Source organism: Pygocentrus nattereri, chromosome 27 (assembly GCF_015220715.1).
Source record: "Pygocentrus nattereri isolate fPygNat1 chromosome 27, fPygNat1.pri, whole genome shotgun sequence".
Classification (NCBI taxonomy): Eukaryota; Metazoa; Chordata; class Actinopteri; order Characiformes; family Serrasalmidae; genus Pygocentrus; species Pygocentrus nattereri.
The window spans coordinates 12,183,834-12,204,590 of NC_051237.1; the positions used below are offsets into that span (position 1 = coordinate 12,183,834).

Sequence of the window (20,757 nt, forward strand, 5' to 3'; positions counted from 1 at the left end):
TAAAGGAAGGTGTGCAGATTTGTACATGTAAATATGTAATTGTGTGTGAATGATGCACAAATATTGTAAACGGGGACTTCTTTTGGTCGTGGCAACACGCCCCTCCTTTGAAGTGACTGGATGTGAGGTAACGCGCCCGCGACGAGCGCTGACGTAAGCAGGAGGAGCTGCGGTTCGTCGAGCTTTGTTTATTCCCAGTTTACTCTCCGCGCCGATGGTCGGACGCCGGGATTACGCCGCTGCGTAGTTATTTAAACGTCGGATATTTGTAAGTAACAGGAGCGAAGTGTGTAGGCAGTGACCGAGCGGGAGCGGGAGCGGTGGCAGGCGGCAGGCTAAACGTGCTGATGCTAGGTTAACTGGTGCGCTAGTTAGCAGTTGTCGTTTCTCACATTTTTCACATCGACCGGTTTTATTGAGTTCCCTCGGGAATTGCCCTCAGCGCCCACCGACATGCTGCGAAATACACGTATTTGGGTTTTATTTACTTTGTTTTTTCTTAGCCGTCTCGGCGCGCTTGTGTCGGCCCGAACAACGCATTTCCGCAGTCCTGGGTCGTGCTGCGCTGCTTGTTTCCTGAAAGCCCGGGAGAAAGATCGTTAGTTAGTGATCTCGGCTACAGTGCGTGGAAGCGCCGTCCACGCTTTGGCGACCTTTAACTCCGCTGTCGACCTGTTTTTAATAATAGGTGCCGTGTTGTCGCTGTAACTCTACTGGCGTCACGGCTTTGACGAAGATGACGTCACTTGCTGTTCACCCGCTCCTTAATCTTACTCTCCCTGTTCGCCCGCTCCTTACTCTTACTCTCCCTGTTCGCCCGCTCCTTACTCTTACTCTCCCTGTTCGCCCGCTCCTTACTCTTACTCTCCCTGTTCGCCCGCTCCTTACTCTTACTCTCCCTATTCACCAGCTCCTTACTCTTACTCCTCCTATTTTCCCCGCTCCTTACTCTTACTCTCCCTGTTCGCCCGCTCCTTACTCTTACTCCTCCTATTTTCCCCGCTCCTTACTCTTACTCTCCCTGTTCGTCCGCTCCTTACTCTTACTCTCCCTATTCGCCCGCTCCTTACTCTTACTCTCCCTGTTCGCCCGCTCCTTACTCTTACTCTCCCTGTTCGCCCGCTCCTTACTCTTACTCTCCCTGTTCGCCCGCTCCTTACTCTTACTCTCCCTATTTACCAGCTTCATTCTGAAGCCTCAGTTGATTCTCAGGAGCCAGAATGTATCTGCTGCACCGTTTAAGGTGGAGCAGGAAAAGTTGAATAGGGAGCTGACTTCAGCTTGTTATAGCAATGAGTCTTTTCTCCCACCTGTTCTTAATCTTTGTATATGTCTTATTGTCTGTAGGTGTATATAATAAAGTTGAGTGGTACCATGTTCCATGGAATACCTGCTTCAGGAGGGATGGGAGGTGGTAAGTGGAAAGGCAACAGCTTCGTTTCACTGTTCTGTCACAATGTTTTTCTCCCAGCTTGTTGTGCTCATCACACTTTCTCTCTTATTGCTTTTCCTGTTTCCCATTATTGCAACAATATCAAGCTCCAGCCAATAAGCCAGAATTGTATGAGGTAAGACCTGGTCTGTAAAATTCAGTAATAATGTAATTAAACTTACTACTAGTTTTATGTTAATGTGCTCTCTACAATTTTGTAGGAGGTGAAGCTTTATAAAAATGCAAGAGAAAGAGAAAAGTAAGTAGCATTCTTTGTCTTAGTTCTCAAATCTTAACGATTATAAAATGAACATTCTGTTTTGATTTTATTTGTTAAACACTGCTGCAGGTTCAGACATTTGAATTCTTAACTGTAATTTGTCTTTCGTTGGCTGTGTTAAAGGTATGACAACATGGCAGAACTGTTTGCTGTGGTAAAGACGCTCCAAGCCTTAGAAAAAGCTTACATTAAGGACTGTGTAACACCCAATGAGTAAGTATTTCTGTAATGTGATGTTAAGTCACTTCATGGTGGCCACATCCTTCTAAACAGATCTCCCTCGCTTTCAGATACACAGGTGCCTGCTCAAGATTGCTTGTCCAGTACAAGGCTGCTTTCAGACAGGTCCAGGCATCAGACGTTGGCTCCATCGATGACTTCTGTAGGAAATACAGGGTAGTTATTGGCACTTCACAGTTGCTGTTTTTATTAGATATGCACTACAGTGTGGATTTTCTTTTCCATTCTAAATGTGGTATTGAAAGTATAATATTTCTGTCTTGATGCGACATGGTTGTCAATGGTAACGGTAAATCATTCTAAAATGCTATTGATAAGGTAATAATTGTTGTTTACACCTTGCATTAACATGCTTATATCCAAATCATAAATGGGCATGTGTCTAAAACATAAATCTAATACTTTCATAAATCTAAAACTTTGAAATGGTATATAAAATGCTAATAAAACAAAGAAAGCAGTAATTAGTAAAGTGTTTTTTACTCATATTAAATTGAAAACTGCAAAAACATGGCATTTAATGTCTGCATTATGCTGCAAACTTTGGGATAGAGGCATGTTTACCACTGTTTACAATGTTATTTGCTAATGCATTTTTTTGGCGAAGTGGTGAGCCTCAACCCATCTTTGCTCGTAAGTAGGCCTTATCCTGGCTTAGTAGCCGTGGATGCTCCTTTTATACACAAGAATGATGGCATCACCTGTTTAAAACATGGCCAAATATGGTTTGAACACAATCCACGGTTTTTTACTGTACATATTTACTGTAAATGCATGTTAATACAGGGCGTACACAGCCGCAGTGTTTGTGTCAACTAACTAATGTGACAATTATCCCTCCCCATTGTTGCAGCTTGACTGTCCACTGGCAATGGAGAGAATCAAAGATGACCGCCCCATTACTATAAAGGATGACAAAGGCAACCTGAATCGCTGCATTGCAGATATCGTATCTGTGGGTATCTTTAGCTTATTAGAGATTTGGCGGTATATCCTGCAATCAATGGTTCTGCTTGGATGAATGCCAGTCGAGTAGTTCCAGCAGTTCCATTTAGCCGATTTATTTATTTATTGCAGTTTGTGGCCCTTATTCATTGCGCTTTGGCAATTCATCTCGGTGCTCCTTGTTACTAGAAGAGACTGACATTAAGCTCTGTCAACACATAAATGACTGCACAGGACAGGGGCACCATGAAGAGATTATTATTACATGGCAACCTGATTGTGTGTACGTTCTGCTTTTGAACTGACATTTTAAAAAGCTTTATTAATATTAAGTTTTATTTGTTAATTTTAGGTCATTGTGTGTATGTGTTGGCCCCTGACAGTGCTTTGAAATTAAATTATTATTCTATTGCTCTGCTTCCTCTAGCTCTTCATCACAGTGATGGACAAACTGAGACTGGAGATTCGAGCCATGGATGAGGTATTGACAGTTTGGCTTTTTAATTACATTTTCGTCAGTGCATTTACCCCATTTGTCTCTTTGAAAAAGACAAATAATCAGATATGATGATTCATATGTGTCTATTGTAGATTCAGCCAGATCTTAGGGAGCTGATGGAGACCATGAACAGGATGAGCAATATGCCACCAGATTCAGAGGCTAAAGACAAGGTCAACCTCTGGTAAGGAAGGATTTTCCTACAAATAAGCGATATAAGAGAGGGTAGTACAGGGTTCGGCCACATGCAGTTCTTTTACTGCCTTGTTGCAGCGCCACAGCAGAATTTGATTTTTAAATAAAAATGAAAATCCTTTTTTTTTTGTGGTGAAATAAAGCTCTGCTGATTATTCTGACAGTTTTAACACTAAATGGTCTTAAATGCTGGAGTTAATGTATAACTGCTAATTTGATCACCTTTAAAGTATAGTTAAGAATAACATCATTTGGAGACAAAATGATATATTTGAATTTATAAGCACCTGATATGTTTATAGTATGCAGCGAGAAACTGTCAAACGAAGCAGAAGTCAGCCACTCGTTTGGCAGCTTCTTGGACGAATTTTCCCATTTCCCATTGAGCTAAAGCTAAAAGCAGGGTAAAGTAAGCCAGAGTTTTTGTTTATATTATATTTTTTAGCACATACTGAGACATATTTATAGCCATGATGGTGAGATGTTCATCTATTGTTGTTCAATAACATAAAACACTGTGAAAGGACAAAATGGCTCTTCTTCTTAACATTTGAAACCTGAAAGAGTTTTTCTTTTGTTATAAGCTTGATGTAACAACAGAATCCTTGTGGGTGCTAAACAGAACCGTTTTCAAAAAGGTTTCAAATAGAACTGTCTGCAGAGCATTCTCCATCAATCTGAAGAACCTTTTCTTGATGCAAAGTACCCTTTTAATCATGTGAAAGGTTCTTTGAGTGTTCATGGTTCTATATATAGAACCATTTTCTTTACTAAAGAACCCTTGAAGAACCATATTTTTTTTAAGAGTATATGCCACACAATCAACACACATTTGGATGTTTTTAATCTTCACTAAAGAGATTTGCCTCTAAAACTTTTGGATTTGCAGCTGAGGAATCTACTCAGAATTAGAGCTAGGTTTTAAGTAACCCGTCTGAATTAATCTTCAATCTGATGATTTTTCCTTCCACACGTAAAATACCTTTGTTAAAGGAACCTTGTTCTGAATGGCTTGCACTGGAACTTATACTGCAGTGTCCTATGACATGGAAAGTAGACAGCAGCTTTGAGAACATAATAGTTTTGTTTATCAGTGTCGTACATAAACGTATTTCTTTAATTTTTCTACACCTGTGTTCCACCACCCCCCACCCCACACTGTTTCCATCCACAGGTTGACCACTCTGAGCAGCATGTCTGCTTCTGACGAGCTGGATGACTCTCAGGTTCGTCAGATGCTGTTTGACCTGGAGTCTGCCTACAATGCCTTCAACCGGTTCCTACACTCCTCCTAAATAATGTCAACATTGGACCCAGAACTGCACTTACTCTACTTGACTGGCCCTCGGTCATCCAGTTCCTGGTCCCTTTGCTCCCTACTGGAAGCCTCTTATGGATACAGAACTCTAATGTTTAGGAATCTAATGCAGAGACTCTTTAATACCCCTCTGGGGATTTAATAAGGAATGCGTGTCTGCTGACGTTGCTCTCAAGCTCTTTCTTTGTCATTTATGTAGCTTTAACTAACTATAATTTCAGATTTGTTATATTGTGAGCCTGCTTAAATCGATCTATACCCATTAGATAGAGGCCTCATGCATATTGCTTCTTTGAGGAAAGAACAGTGCTTTCCTACACTCTTAAAAAGATGGTTCTTTTGTAAAGAAAATGGTTCTCTATAGAACCATAAATACTCAAATATAACCCATTGTATGTTAAAGGGTTCTTTGCATGATGAAACGTTTCTTCAGATAGATGGAAATTGTGCGTGAATGTGTCGGGTCTATATAGAACCTTTTTGAAAAGGGTTGTTTGTAGAACCTGAAAGAGTTCTTCTTTTGTTATAAGCTTGATGTAACAACAGAATCCTTGTGGGTGCTAAACAGAACCGTTTTCAAAAAGGTTTCAAATAGAACTGTCTGCAGAGCATTCTCCATCAATCTGAAGAACCTTTTCTTGATGCAAAGTACCCTTTTAATCATGTGAAAGGTTCTTTGAGTGTTCATGGTTCTATATATAAAACAATTTTCTTTACTAAAGAACCCTTGAAGAACCATATTTTTTTAAGAGTATATGCCACACAATCAACACACATTTGGATGTTTTTAATCTTCACTAAAGAGATTTGCCTCTAAAACTTTTGGATTTGCAGCTGAGGAATCTACTCAGAATTAGAGCTAGGTTTTAAGTAACCCATCTGAATTAATCTTCAATCTGATGATTTTTCCTTCCACACGTAAAATACCTTTGTTAAAGGAACCTTGTTCTGAATGGCCTGCACTGGAACTTATACTGCAGTGTCCTATGACATGGAAAGTAGACAGCAGCTTTGAGAACATAATAGTTTGTGGGGTTTTGGCAAAGCTGCAAAAATGCGCTCAAAACAACAAATCTTGCATTAATTGTAGGAATCTAATAGACTCATATTGTCATTGATTGTGTTGGGCAGCTTAAACATGTTTACGCTCATGTTGAAGTTGCGGCACCTCAAATCTTTACAGAGAAACATGATCGGAGGGTTTACAATGCCTGGTGATGGAAATCCTTTTAATTTTAATTACAATTCTGTAATAAAGCTCTTGTCTTAGATTTTTGTCTTATCGCAGTTTAATTTTCCTAGTATTTGTAAATCAGCAAATCAGTTCAATAAATTGTCAACAGGGATGATTTTGTTTAATTTCTCTGTTCTTTGGTTGCAGAAAATCGTTTCACTTTATTGTAAGAGAAGTCATATTTATGAAAGGACCACTGTTGGGGGGGGGGGGTTAAAATGAAGCATGTAAATCTTTCAGAAATAAAAAAGTCACAAAAAGCTGACGGTTTTTAGGCTGTGGCTCCTTTAAGCGGCGCCGTCTGGCTGCGTCTCCATGGCGACAGTTACAAAACGAAGCGAAGCGAGACTTTGTACTGTCGGCTGTTATCGAGGGAGAGGGAAACTTTGGTTTACAGTTTTCAGCCAGCACCTAACTGTCCGTCTGAAGGAGCAAATAGTCGCCCGGAATGTCGAGAAAAGCAGCAGCAGCGCTAACTGACCGGTAACTTAGCAAAATTAGTGTTTTGTAGCCACCGCTAATCGCGGCGGCTAACTAACGTTAGCTAACAGCTAACTACCGTCGGCGAGCTGGTCGAGCTGTGAGGGGTCAGAGGAGCTGCGTTAGGTGTTGAGCGTCCACTGCTCTGAGAAGAATTGGCACGGCTTCTGTCTCAGACTCGACCTGTTTTGTGCTACAAGAAATCGTAGCTAAGGTTACAGCGGCTGCCTGCTGCGAAGGCTCTCTGACATGGTCAGAAATACGGGTTTTGTCACAGCGTAAACAGACGAACTCTTAAAACATGAACCTTACGGAGTTGGAAGAGCACATCACCTTGAAGTATGAAATCAAGAGAAGACTGGGAAAAGGCGTAAGTTAAACCTTGTTTAGTTACTGTAGCCAGAGATTGGCACTTATTTACCCAGCCATGCTTTTTATTGCTGTTTTCATTTTATTTAAGCTATACTGAACATAGTTCTGCAAGCGTTCTTTAGGAAAGGAAATGGTTGTATCTAGAACCGTTTGCGTGCTTAAATGCTTCAGCTTCATGGAGAATGTGAGTACTTGTTGCAATAGAGGAAACCTTTTTGGTGCTGCCATTTCCAAAAAAGGTTCTATAGAGAACCATATACAACGCATTCTCCATCAAACAACGTTTTCCCTTTTGAATGAATTGGATTCACACCAGTAAGAGAACAACCCTGATAACACACGTAGATCATTTGGTTCTTAGGGTCCATCTAGAGTCCCAGTTATTACATGCTTGGTAGGACAGCTCTAACTTCAGCGTCTATGTGCCAGGTGGCAACTGTGCACATAGATTTCCCTGTGACCGTACCTTGGGGACCAGGAGGGGCCATGGCTCCTGTTTCATAGGATTACAGTGTAAAGGACGGACCAGTGGTAGAGGCAAAACAACTCACTGAACTGAATACTACAGTTACATTTTAAACGAGAATAATTAATATCATTTCCTCCTGACATTCTCTCTGTTCTGTGCTCGGAGTGGTCATGTGATTAGGATACTGTGTTATGAACACAAACAAAGACTTTAAAATGAGCAGTAGCTTGCTTTCATCATACAGAAAACAGGGACATCACTGAGGACCTGAACAAGCCATAAGAACCGAACTATACGAAGAGACGTGATCCATGAAAGGCAAAAATGGTTTGTGGGGTTTAATGCTTGTGATTTTGAATTTCATCTTGCAATGTGTGGCAACAGGTGTCAGCAGTTTTAAATAGTTGTTTAAACATCAGGTACTGTGTATAGTAGCAGTGTTTCATTTGTTTAGATTCTCTTCAAAACATTCATTTTTCAGCATCAGAAAAAAGACAACATCTATATTTAACAGAACATTGAGTCATCTTCTCACAGAGGAAGGATGGACAGAAACAGCAGTGGATTTCTTCAGATCTGAAGCAAGAGTGGAGCTTGATTTTCTTCTCTTTCTCAAAGACGAAAGCTTTAAGTTCTGTTTATCTGATAGAGACCATTTTGGTGGTCTGCCAGGTCTTGCATGGCTGTTACGAGTCCCATTTGCTCCAAATCTTGTGATACTCTTCTGAACTGCAGTTTTGGAAACTCCTGTTTTTTCACTTCTTTTCTTTTTCCCCACTTTCTTATGCATGTGGATTGTCTTATAGCTGATCTCTGTCCTCAGAAATACGTTCTGAAAATTAACGCATTTGTACTTGATGGCTGTTTTGAGTGAATGTTAAGATAAATTAAGGGTGGTCTCTGACTCACTACGTTATTTCTGCCTTTCTCATGACAGGCATATGGAATTGTGTGGAAGGCAGTGGATAGAAAAACAGGAGAGACGGTGGCTGTGAAAAAAATATTCGATGCTTTCAGGAATCGAACTGATGCTCAGGTCAGAGAAAATTACAGTTTAAGATATTCTGTCACATTGTATAGTAATTATATACATGCATGTACATATCCATCATTTTATTCTTCAGTTATTAATTGTTCATTTTGTTTTTATATAGAGAACATTCAGAGAAATCATGTTTCTTCAGGTAAGGACACTCTGTAAACGTTCTGTGAAACTGAACACGCACTCCACTCCGTCATCTGTAGTAACTACTTGATATTCTCAATGTGCCTGCATGATGTATTACAAACACCAGGTGGTTCTGCTTCTCCAGGAAGCATTATGGATGCTATTCATGTGGTCACAGCAGGCTTTAATTTTAGATTTAGTTCATATATGATGGTGTTCAGGTCAAAATATTCGGTGTACATATGCTGTGTGCTGTTTTGTGTGCTTCTCTCCTTTATTCATTTTTGTCTCAAATGCGATCACCTCTTTATACCGTAATGTGATAGAGCACTTAAGTCTTTCTTAAAACATAGAATGTCAAACAGTGGCCTTCTGGTATTAATTACTGATGCTGTCCTCAAGATCACATATATTTTTAGTTTAATTGAATATTTCAGAGTGCATCTGTCTGTAATTCTGCCTGCTTTCTTTCCTTCAGGAGTTCGGAGATCATGCAAATATCATCAAATTACTGAATGTCATCCGAGCTCAGAATGACAAAGATATTTACTTGGTCTTTGAGTACATGGGTAAGGCTTGGTTGTCTACAGTCTATGACAAGAATATGAAGTATCCACATATATTGGCTTCTTTCCAAGCTACACTGCCTCTTTTTCTTGTTTGCTGCTGGCTCCTTCCGAAGTGTTTTTGGCTCTTTGCTTTATCGTATTACCCATATTAGGCTCCTCAAAACTGATGTGAGGGATCAGTTTAGAGAACATCATAACAAGATTGAAGGATAATTCTGGCCTGGTAGACCACAGACTAGCACTACCACCTGATGGTGAATAAAAAAGCACCACTAAACCGATCAGGAACATATCTCCCGTATGTGAGCATATGAGTGTAACAAGCTAGCACAGAGAGAAGAACATAGCCAAGAGTTTACCACAAGACACAAAGCGCTGTTAATCCTACATTAAGAGCAGAAGGGCCAGGGAAACAGTTTGTGAAAGTACACAAAACTAGATTTCTCAGAGCTTCTCAAAAGTTTTCAAAGCTTCATCTTTTAGCAGAACAGTGACTACAAACACACTATTAGAGCAAGTATAGGGTTTTCAGGACCAGAAAGAGGAATATTCTTGACTGGCCTTGTCTGCAATTTCCCCCTGGGATCAATAAAGGAATCTGAATCTGAATCTGAATCAGTCACACTATTCTAACTTATAAGGTAACAATACTGGCAACAATACTCTAACACAAGCTGGAACTGAAAATTACAGGCCTAGAAAGAACATTTCCAGGATACACCTGACCAATAAAGTAAGTTAAGCATAAAACAGGGTGACCATTACTTGGAGGGGATATTGACCCTAGGAAAGAAAGAATTTCAGGAGTCTTACAGAATTCAAAGTGAAGCAGCAGGAAACCATAAAAATAACAAATAATAATACACGATCATTCATTATTCTTTCATACCCAATAAACCTTCACGTCTTAAGATTAAACCTTAAAGTTTCCTCCTAAATATATCAAAATTGCATTTCACTAATTGCTAAATATTTAAAACAGTATTTTAAGTCAAACATGACATTATGCATTTATACATTGATCTGTAACTAAATTGGATTTTATATGATTGATAATGTTGATTACAAGCCTTTGAATGGTAATGTGTGTGGATGTGGACCATACCTGTTCAAATGTGTAAAAAATTATTCCGGCATTAAATAGTCGTATTGCATAGAATACTTTTTAAGATCTCAGATTTGATGTGGCAGGTTTGTACAGTGATTGTGTAGTAGTAATAGAAGTTGAAGAAAACTGCAAAGTATAAACTCTAAAACCCCTTTATTTAAAAACATGTCATAACGGAGTGTTTAAGGGACTTGTGTATACTTAGAACAATGACATTTGAAGCAATTAAACTACAAATCTTTGACCATCTTTGTTCATATGCAAATATGGCCATTGTTACTAGAAGTGTACTTAATGTGTTACTGTGTTGGAACAGAACATAGAATGGTAAATCTTGAGCAATGAAAGTTTGCTTTTTGCCACTGAGTTGAAGAAGATTTTTAATGGCAATTAAAACTGCTGTTTTATCTCCAGATACTGACCTGCATGCAGTAATAAAGAAAGGCAACCTCTTGAAGGACATTCATAAGCGCTACATCATGTACCAGCTTCTCAAAGCCACCAAGTACTTACACTCAGGAAATGTGATCCACAGGGATCAGAAGGTATGTTCTTATATGCAGGGATTTTTAGGTGACAGATCTTTAGACTTCAAAACAATCGATAAGCCTTTCCATGTATCCTTGTTCCTCTTGTTCAGCCATCCAATATACTGCTAGATGCAGACTGCTTCGTCAAACTGTGTGACTTCGGCTTGGCACGCTCCCTCTATCAGATGCAAGAAGATGTTGGGAACCCTGCCCTAACAGAATATGTGGCAACACGGTGGTACCGTGCTCCTGAAATTCTTCTTGGCTCCTCTAGGTACCTATCCTTCATTTAGTTCTCCTTGAAAATGACATGGTTTTCTATAGAATTAGCTTTTTTGTCATTGCTGGAATTAAGTTGTTGTGTTATCTCCTGTACAGGTACACAAAAGGGGTGGACATGTGGAGCATAGGCTGCATTCTAGGGGAAATGTTACTTGGCAAGCCGCTTTTCCCTGGAACCTCCACCATCAATCAGATTGAAAAAATCATGAGTGCCATTCCACACCCTATGCCAGAGGGTGATCATTCACTATATCTTTTAGTATAATGCTTTCTTTTAGTATAAGTATAAAGTACACCATCCAGCCACTTCATTAAGTTCACTTACTTTGTTTCTATACTTTTTGTCCATTTTATCAGGTCCACTTACCATACAGGTACATCTGCCTTGTGGTTGTTTTAATTACAGACTGTAGTCCATCTGTTTCTATGCATGCTCTGTTAACCCCCTTTTCCCCTATTCTACAATTGTCAGGACCACCAAAGAGCAGGTATTATTTGAGTTGTGAATCATTCACAGCACTGCAAGGACACTGACATGGTAATGATATGTTAATGTGTGTTGCGCTGTTACAAGTGTATCAGACGCAGCAGTGCTGCTGGAGTTTTTAATGCCCACTTACTGTCCACTCTATTAGACATGCCCTACCTTGTTGGTAAAAGATGTAAAGTTACAGATGATAACTCATCTGTTGCTGCTCAGTTTTTGTTAGTCATCCTCTTATCATTCATTGCTGGTCCCACACAGCACTGTTGGCTGGATGTTTTTTTTAGTTAGTGGACTATTCTCAGTTCAGCAGTGATACTGAGGTGTTTAAAAGCTCCAGCAGCACTGCTGTGACTGATGTACTCCTGTCAGTGCAATACATACTAACACATCACTACCACATCAGTGTCACTGCAGTGCTGAGAATGATCACCAACCAAATAATGTTCTGTGGTGGTTCTGTGGGGGTCCTGACCAGTGAAGAACAGGGTAAAAGGGGACTAATGTATGCAAAAGAAACTGATGGAGCACAGTCTGTATTTGTAGAACCACAAAGTGCTCCTTTGTGGTAAGTGGAGTGGATAAAATGGACCGTGAGTGTAGAAACAACATTGGTTTACTTGATTACATGGCCTGTCAGTGTATGTGGTGCTGTTAAATCACCAAAACCACAAAATTTTGTTCATGTTATGAGTCTGAAGAATAGTCTAAACTTTACAAAACTGCCTAGTTTTCCTGAAAAAAATCCAATTTTCCTATTTAAAAAAAAAAAAAAGACTCTAGGCCTAATTTTTTTTATATCATTTTCTTTCATTTCAGATGTTTTGGCCATTAGATCAGAGTATGGAGCATCTGTAATCCAGAGAATGCTACTTAGGTATGTGTTGAAAATCTAAAACTAAATGTACGATTTATTTCTGTTATTAGCCATTTAATATATACAGATAACCATATTACATATGTGTTACTGAACTTCTTGTACTTTCTTGGTTCCTTACCTATTTTTCTTCTTTTTTCAGTCATCATGACTTGGCCTAAGCACAAGTCCTAGTGGTCACAGCTAACATGACCATTGTTGAATAAGTCTTTTTTTTGTAATTGTGTGTCCAGGCCACAGGTTCCTTTGGGTGACTTACTGCAGCCATCAGTGCCACATGATGCTCTTGATCTGCTACAGCGCCTGCTGGTCTTCAACCCAGATAAAAGGCTGACAGCAGAGCAAGCCCTTCAGCACCCTTATGTGGCCAAGTAAATGGAATCATGTTACTAATGTACAGTTTCCAGAGGCAAAGCATGTGGATTTTAAAGACTTGTGATTTCTTGTAACAGTAATATATTGTAACCACAATATCAGATAAATCTAATGACTTTTTCCTGCTTTTTTTATATTAGGTTTCACAATCCAGCTAGAGAACCCAGTCTGGACTATGATGTTATTCTCCCCGTGGATGATGATGTCCAGCTCTCTGTTGCTCAGTACAGAAACAAGCTTTATGAGGTGAAGTGACTACACTCATGTCTTGATTTGTTTGCATATTTTACTTTCAAGCACGCTTTCATAATCTTCCATGTGAAATCAGTCATGTGATATGTGTGCTATGACAACAAAAGAGCCGTGTCATGGAGTAGGTGGGTTTTTTTTCTTTTTCCCCTAAGTGCACATTAGAAAGGGAAATATTTCTTGGGTCATCTGATCTGAAAGCAAGGCAGAGACTCTCTCAGGAGGCCGAGGAGTTTGAACACCAGCAAACACACTCTGACCATGGTCTACAGATCACTTATAGAGAGCATTCTCAGTTTCAATATCATGTCTAGGTTCAGGAACCTCTCAATAAAGCAAAGAAATAAATTGACCCAGGTGGTCAACCAGGCCAGCAAGGCAACCCAGATTTACAAGGACCCCACCCACCCACTTCATTCATCATTCCAGTTTTTGCCATCAGGCAGGAGACTTAAGGTCCCACTAGCCAGGAAGACTGGGTACAAAAATCATTTGTGCCCACTGCTGTGAACACTTTGAATAAGGACATAAGTAATACTCTACATAGTTCATGTGCACTGTTGCTATAAGTGTTTTTAAGTGATTTATGTGTGTAAGAATGTATTTCTGTGCCAGACTGCCAAAGACAAATTTCCATTTTATGCAAGTCTAATGGTTTTCTTATCTTCTCTCAAATAATGGATATCTAAAAAGTCTTAATAGGAACATTATCAAAGCTGCATGGTAGCTGCTGTGTTGTACTGCAGCGGGTCTTTCAAACCATCAGAAGAAGACAATAACCCTTTTTTATAAATGTCTTGTGAACAGATGATTCTAGAGAAACGGGCAACTCGCCAAATGGAAAGACGAGTTCATGTGAAGCAGCAAGCTGAAGAGAAAACAGGTGGAGTTAGCAGAGACAACAAACTGCATAAGGTCAGCGGACAAGACAAAGAGTGTAGGATGGAAGACACAGAGGGAGGGGGAGGAGATGGCGAAAAGAAATCTGTCCATAACAAAACGGGCCATCCTGCAACTCGACCAGTTGTTGCCAAGCCTGTCCCCACACAAGAGCAAGCTCAGACAGTCATTGAGAGAAGCAGTCCAGCTACCAGCCCCAGCATGGCCAAGATATCCTATAACCCCATCACACATGTGTCCAGTGAGTCCTGCTTAAAATAAACAATTTCTGTACTACATACCGTACTGTGCAAAAGTCAGAGACCAGCTTTTATTTATTAAATGTCCAGTCAAACCTGCCGTCAGGTACAAGGTATTAATTTAAAAGGTATTCATTCAGGAGATATTTCTGAGGAAATTAAATATAAAATAAACAATCTTTGCATAAGGATATGGAAAGTGAAGTTAAAAAAGGAGTTTCCTTAACTGCTCCAAAAATGATTGAAAGATATAACCACAGAATTTGAATCCTAACAACCATGCAAGACCTAGTAGACCACCAAAATAGTCACTGTCCGATAAACAGTACTTAAAGCTTTAAAGAGAAATTAGACAAAATCAAGCTCCACTCCTGCATCAGATCTTTGTCCATTCTTCCGTGGTGAAAAGGTAATGCAAAACAGTTGGACTGAAAGGATAGTAGCTGGCAAGAAGCTGTTACTGAGAAAAGAAAATAAAGAAAAAAGATTGAATCAACACAGAAGTTGCTGGTGTTTTCACAATGTACTTTATAAGTCTGTGTGCATTTGAGTATATTTGTGTATTACTTATTTGAGTATATGATTATAATCTTAATTGTATTGGCATTTTATTTGTAAGTATTTTGTAAAGCACTTTGTAAGTCACTCTGTAAAAGTGCTATATAAATAATGTTTTACTTACTTACTTTCAGAAACAGGACTGACCACAAGATTTTTTTTTTGTTTGTTTTTTAACCTCAAATTTAAATTCATGGTTGAAATGTTTGTTTTATCAAATTAACCGTTCCATTTGACATTAAAGTTACATTACATTTAAAACTCAGAAAACTCATGTAGTTCATTGAACATTTTGGATAAATAAAATGGCTATATTTGTGTTGTAGACCTCACAACCCCTGGTTCCTGTCACCATCATTGTAAAGAAATCATACTTTCAGATTTCTCTATATTGAACTGTTCAAAACATTAAAACACAGAATGACTGTTTACTCTCTCAATCTCAGTGACTAAATTATGCAGAAATTTTGAAACATTGGTGGAAATTCCCCTTTAATGGCAGCTTTGACTGGAAATTAAATAAATGAAGGGTGCTCTCTGCCTTTTGCAGAGTCACAAATACATTTACTCACACACATTAATAACAATCACACACTGGCTTCTCAGTAGTCTATAAACCTCAAGTTCTGCACTCAAGCAGTATGCAATTACTTATTACTTATTTTACCAGATGGTGTGGTCAAATCGTCCAGTACCCCTTCCGTTTCCCCTCAACATCTGCATCACCGATTTGGCAGAAAGATGGTGCAGCCACCTCAAAGCCATGACAGCAGTAGCATCTTGCCCACAGAGAGCTGTAACAAGGTGAGGCCTGAGAATTCCTTTCTGACCAAAGATTTGTCTTCAATGCATTTTGACACTTCCGGTTTACTTTTGGTGTGGTAAAAAATGCACTGATGCACTGTGATGAGTTGATCTGTAAATAGTGATTTAACTTATTTTTTTTTTTATTTTTGTAATGTTTGAATGCATTTAAATAAATCCTAATAATAATCAATAAAGCATGTGCTAGGGATGTAACAGTGCGTTGTGATATTGCAGTACAAAACTGTAACAGTGTTCAGAACGGACACTCCCAAATTATTAATCTAGTGAAAGTTTGCAAACAATCCGCACCAATAAGCAACTCATGGCAGGGGCCTGTCTCACAAAGCACGTTCAGCAGAGAAAGAGTTCCTGTCCAAGGAATGCAGAATGCGTAAAATATGAGGAGTCGCCAAAGAAGGAAAAAGAAATCTACAAATTTATACAACAGTTAGCTCCAGCCATGCAAGCTGATTGATTAAGAAGCGTTCTAACCGTGCTGTTATTTCGTCATAACATCACAGGTTTTTCACAAACACTCTCACTCTGCTGAGACGCTGTTGCTAAGCAACAACTTTGATAGGAGACGCTCAAGCTATATTTCTCTTTGCGCAAAAACAGAAAATGCATACTTTTAAGATCACGTTTAACCCACAGCCGATTTGGTCTCTGAAGATGACACTACACTAAATTTCAAAACTGTCAAGTGGTCTGTGTAAGGAGCTGGAGAACAAACTGCTGGCTGTACTGCGAGTGAGCGGTGCTTGTTACTCTGATGTCTCAACGTCACTCGACTTTGCCTGTGACCAAATCACAGTTATTTTGCGATAACACGCTCGCTCTTGTGTTTTATTGATTAAGTATGTAATTTTATTAAATTTATAACCGTGAAACGCAGTGCTGTTAGTATTAGTGCTTATAGGAGTAATAACCACTTTGTTCTTAGTGCCTATGTAGTATGAACTGCTTCCTCTGCTAAAAAAGTTATGTTCTTCACTTGATTGATGTCATAAAAAATGGAAAATAAACATTTTCCTGGAGAGGTCCACCTCTGTCAGTCCCTGATAGATCAGAAGCCCTGGTTGGTTCAAGAGCTGTTTACATTCCGAAATCCCGAACTTAAACTTGTGTGGAGATGGAAAATTCAGGGTTAGATTGAAGTTTTTAAGTTAGCTGGCTAAGCAGTACATCCTGCGTTGTGCCCCATCACTTGTTCTGCCTCCCAGCTCCAGTGCTACAACATGATTATCAATTTTCTTCATTCAGATTTTGTTCAAAATATTGTGAAAATACTAAATCGTGAACTCAGTATTAAGTAATTGAATCATGAGCTAAGTGTAGTGTTGCCTCAGTTTTCAGTTTTGGGCTGAAATAAAATTTTAGTGCTATTTTAAAACAATCATCCAATCAAAGTTTGGTGTATTGTTTTTAATGTTTAGATTCTATTACTGTTTATATTGTTTGTATTTAGTGTAAAATCACTCTGAATTTTACCACAGAAATTTAACTGAATTAAACCAAACAGTGGTGACATTTGAGACTTACATTTAATCATGTCCCAAATAATTATAATAGAATTACCGAGATCAGAGGCGCACACCCTTCATTTACATGTTGGTGAGCTAGACCTTTGCGTGCCTGATCATAGTATGTTCTTAATTTGTTGTCTGTTTATTAGGGTGTAGAGCAGAGTCAGCAGCGTGGTCAATCAGCCCCAGTGGCACGCACCCGCTCTTTCTCCCTCACCCTCTCACCGCCCCAGAACAACCCTCTGCTCCGCAAGGAGGAGACCATGATTTCCCCCGGTCTGTGCGTCACCTCTGCTCGGCTCGTGAGTAGGCCACCTGTTTAATTATTTTACAAATCAGTGCCTTACATTTTATTTCAGTGATGGATAAATGCAGATAAAACACATAATTTAAAAGCATGTTATACTGTACTGCATATGTAGATCATTTTACTAGTACATAAAATCAGAATTTTCAGAAATTACCGTACTGCCTATTGAAATGGCATTAGTGCACACAGTTGTCTCTCACAAAACTGTACCCATAATAACATCACCTACATCCCTATGGACTAATGTCAGTTCTCTTCTAGCATCACTCCCTCTTTCGCCTACCCAGAGTTGCAGTAAATGTTGATCTTTGGAAAACTGTCACGAGAGAGAGGGCAAAAAAAAGCACTGACATATTGAGACGTCCTACTAGTTTGTCACAGATCAGAAGGAGGCCTCGCTGCCACCTGTTACTAATGCTGTATCTCTGTATCTTCATGCCTTGCAGCTCGACTGCATTGTGTGCATGTGATGCATGTATTAGATTAGATAAAACAGCGTGGTTCCATATCTAAGTGAAAATGTATTAGATTTTGATGGTACATAGTACCACCAGTGGTGGTGATTGGAACCAGGGGTCGCTATGTCTACAACAGAAATATAGCCATTTTACTTACTTTTAAGAAGTGATTAAGAAACTGACATGTGTCTTCTGATTTAATTGCATCTAATGTAAACAATGGTAAAATAGTGATGAATCTGAAAGTAGGTGAATGAATACGTTTTCTTTGGGTACTATTTTACCATGTAGTGACATATGTTTTTGGTCAAAAGCATATCTCAAAACTATCATAAAACAAAATGTTTAGCAACTGTAAAGTTATGTAAACCTGTGATGTAATAGCTTTTAGTGGCATTAACCACTTCAGGCATCTGCTGCCTGTCGCCACCACTGTGAATATGGGAGACAAATCCAGCCAAAAAGGAAATGAAAATGAAAACAATAAAATGTAAATGCAAACCTCTTTTTGCCATTTCATTTCAGTCGTTATTCTGGTTTTTCAGGGCCAAATCTAAAATGAAAAAGCTAACAGACAAAAGAGAATGCAAACTTCACTTTGGCTTTGGCTTTTCTTCATGAAACGCAGAATACGTGTCAAAACTAAAATCAAAATGCAAAGTTTACTTTCTCATTTCTTTTTCATAGCGATCGGCTACAAATCTGACAAAATTAAAATGAAAATAAAAAATGAATAAATTGACAGCAAAGTGACAGTTCGTGATTCCGTTTTTGGCGCTGCTGCACTTTAACTGTCAGAATGAAAAGGAGAATGAAAACAAACATCAGCGCCACCTGCTGAAGATTCACTTTTCATTTTCTTTTTCTAACTGACCAACGGGCAAATATATGTTAATTAGCACTAGGCGGGGCTATGGGTTACATTTTAGGACATCCTCAGCTGTCCACGTCAGAATCGCCATCATTCCTCCAGAAAAACCACCATCATGACTCAGATCTGGTGAAACTGAACATCAGACCAAACGCTGTTAAACCAAACGGCCTCAGAGAAATTTATCAGACCAAACACAAGCCTGGTCGAGGACAGACTGGTTCATATAACTTAGAAAACTATGGTGTATCTCGATATGAATGCCAGTGTAACATTTTTTTCGGGGGCTGTTTGGTCTGATACCTTTTCTCTGGGGCCGTTTGGTCCGATACCCTTTCTCTGGGGCCGTTTGGTCCGATACCCTTTCTCTGGGGCCGTTTGGTCCGATACCCTTTCTCTGGGGCCGTTTGGTCACCAGATCTGAGACATGATGTGTTTTTCCTCAGACGGCTGAGGATGTCCTAAAATGTACCCCATAGCCCCGCCTAGTGCTAATTAACATATATTTGCCCGTTGGTCAGTTAGAAAAAGAAAATGAAAAGTGAATCTCCAGCAGGTGGCGCTGATGTTTGTTTTCATTTTCCTTTTCATTCTGACAGTTAAAGCACGTCAGCGCCGCAAACGGAATCACAAACTGTCACTTTGCTGTTGATTTATTCATTTTGTATTTTCATTTTAATTTTGTCAGATTTGTAGCCGATCGCTATGAAAAAGAAATGAGAAAGTAAACTTTGCATTTTGATTTTAGTTTTGACACGTATTCTGCGTTTCATGAAGAAAAGCCAAAGCCAAAGTGAAGTTTGCATTCTCTTTTGTCTGTTAGCTTTTTCATTTTAGATTTGGCCCTGAAAAACCAGAATAACGACTGAAATGAAATGACAAATAGGCATTCTCAATTTATTTTTATTTTTGTCACAAACGGCTCATGCTCATGTAAAAAATGAAATTGCAAGTGAAAGCATTATATTTCATTTTCAGTTTTGGCAGGATATTTGTGTAGATGTTTGGAAAAAGAAATGGCAAAAAGAGGTTTGCATTTACATTTTATTGTTTGCATTTTCATTTCCTTTTTGGCTGGATTTGCCTCCCATACTGAGAACCCTTATGTTTTATTATAGGTGATGAGTTTCATTCTGATATTTGCTCAGTTCCCCCTACCTCACAGTAGTACATTTCACGATTTCTCACTTAAACATTAAATTTTTTTTTTTTTAATATTCATTAGTGTGGAAAATTTAATACACATTGAACAATTCTCTAACTGGTCACCCTTGCAAAAGAGATTAGTAACCCCCTCACTACCTGAAATGAAGTGAAAAATGACAATAGAAATGTTAAGTAAAAACCTCATGAACTGTAATAAAAAACATTCTCTTCTAACATGCTTTTCTGACTCTTGATGTCTTTGTGGCTTTGCAGAATCAGCGTTCCCCCTCACAGACACGGGATGCAAAACCTCCTCCCAGGTTTAGCAAGAAGGTGTTCCAGAGCAACTCTAATATCTCTGCTGCTGGAGACCCTCGAGCCAAACTGGGAAGCTACGCTCAGGCCTATGGGACCATCAACAAGACAGAGCTGGACAATCTGCTTAAGAGCTGCCAGCAAATATAGAATCTAGTGGAGTTGGGTCATTAAAGACCCCTACAGGGGTGGCAGTATGCAGAAATTGAGGCCTGCGCCTCTGACAGAAGGGGGTCCAGTATGTTGAGTGGTGGCACGTCATGGGGTTTTGATAATATAGTCTTCATGACGGACTTGCTGTAGGATCTCACAGTGAGATGGATGCTGTCCTGAGACCTGAAAGCCAGCTCCTCTTCCACTTTGTACTGTCTTTGCGCTCTGTACAGAAACCTGATTCATCTTTATGATGTTAAGATGATGCAATAAAGAACTTGTGAATAAAGGTCGAGCGTGTGAGTGCTTCGAGGTCACCGTGTAACGGAGGAGGACTGATTCTAGGGGCGTTTGTGAAGGAGCTGATG

The 20,757-nt window shown here is 39.3% G+C and overlaps 2 protein-coding genes across 3 annotated transcripts; both read left to right on the plus strand.

Moving 5' to 3' along the window:
- Positions 1-130: 130 nt before the first annotated feature.
- vps28 (VPS28 subunit of ESCRT-I) lies at positions 131-6,393 on the plus strand. The gene is made up of 10 exons (XM_017696783.2): positions 131-268; positions 1,348-1,414; positions 1,540-1,568; positions 1,654-1,691; positions 1,836-1,925; positions 2,003-2,108; positions 2,806-2,907; positions 3,325-3,378; positions 3,489-3,580; positions 4,766-6,393. Exons 2-10 carry the CDS (start codon positions 1,375-1,377, stop codon positions 4,884-4,886), a joined length of 672 nt encoding a protein of 223 aa, XP_017552272.1. The 5' UTR covers positions 131-268; positions 1,348-1,374; the 3' UTR covers positions 4,887-6,393.
- Positions 6,394-6,475: 82 nt separating this feature from the next.
- On the plus strand, positions 6,476-20,678 carry mapk15 (mitogen-activated protein kinase 15). Of its 2 annotated transcripts, none has more exons than XM_017696795.2 (14): positions 6,476-6,993; positions 8,402-8,500; positions 8,619-8,648; positions 9,111-9,201; positions 10,724-10,854; positions 10,950-11,113; positions 11,218-11,357; positions 12,425-12,482; positions 12,716-12,853; positions 12,998-13,103; positions 13,914-14,247; positions 15,474-15,607; positions 17,286-17,438; positions 20,195-20,678. In XM_017696795.2, exons 1-14 carry the CDS (start codon positions 6,925-6,927, stop codon positions 20,384-20,386), a joined length of 1,839 nt encoding a protein of 612 aa, XP_017552284.2. In that variant the 5' UTR covers positions 6,476-6,924; the 3' UTR covers positions 20,387-20,678. The 2 variants fall into 2 exon arrangements, with proteins under 2 accessions (XP_017552284.2, XP_017552293.2); XM_017696804.2 differs by having other exon boundaries at positions 15,477-15,607.
- The last annotated feature ends 79 nt before the right edge of the window (positions 20,679-20,757 follow it).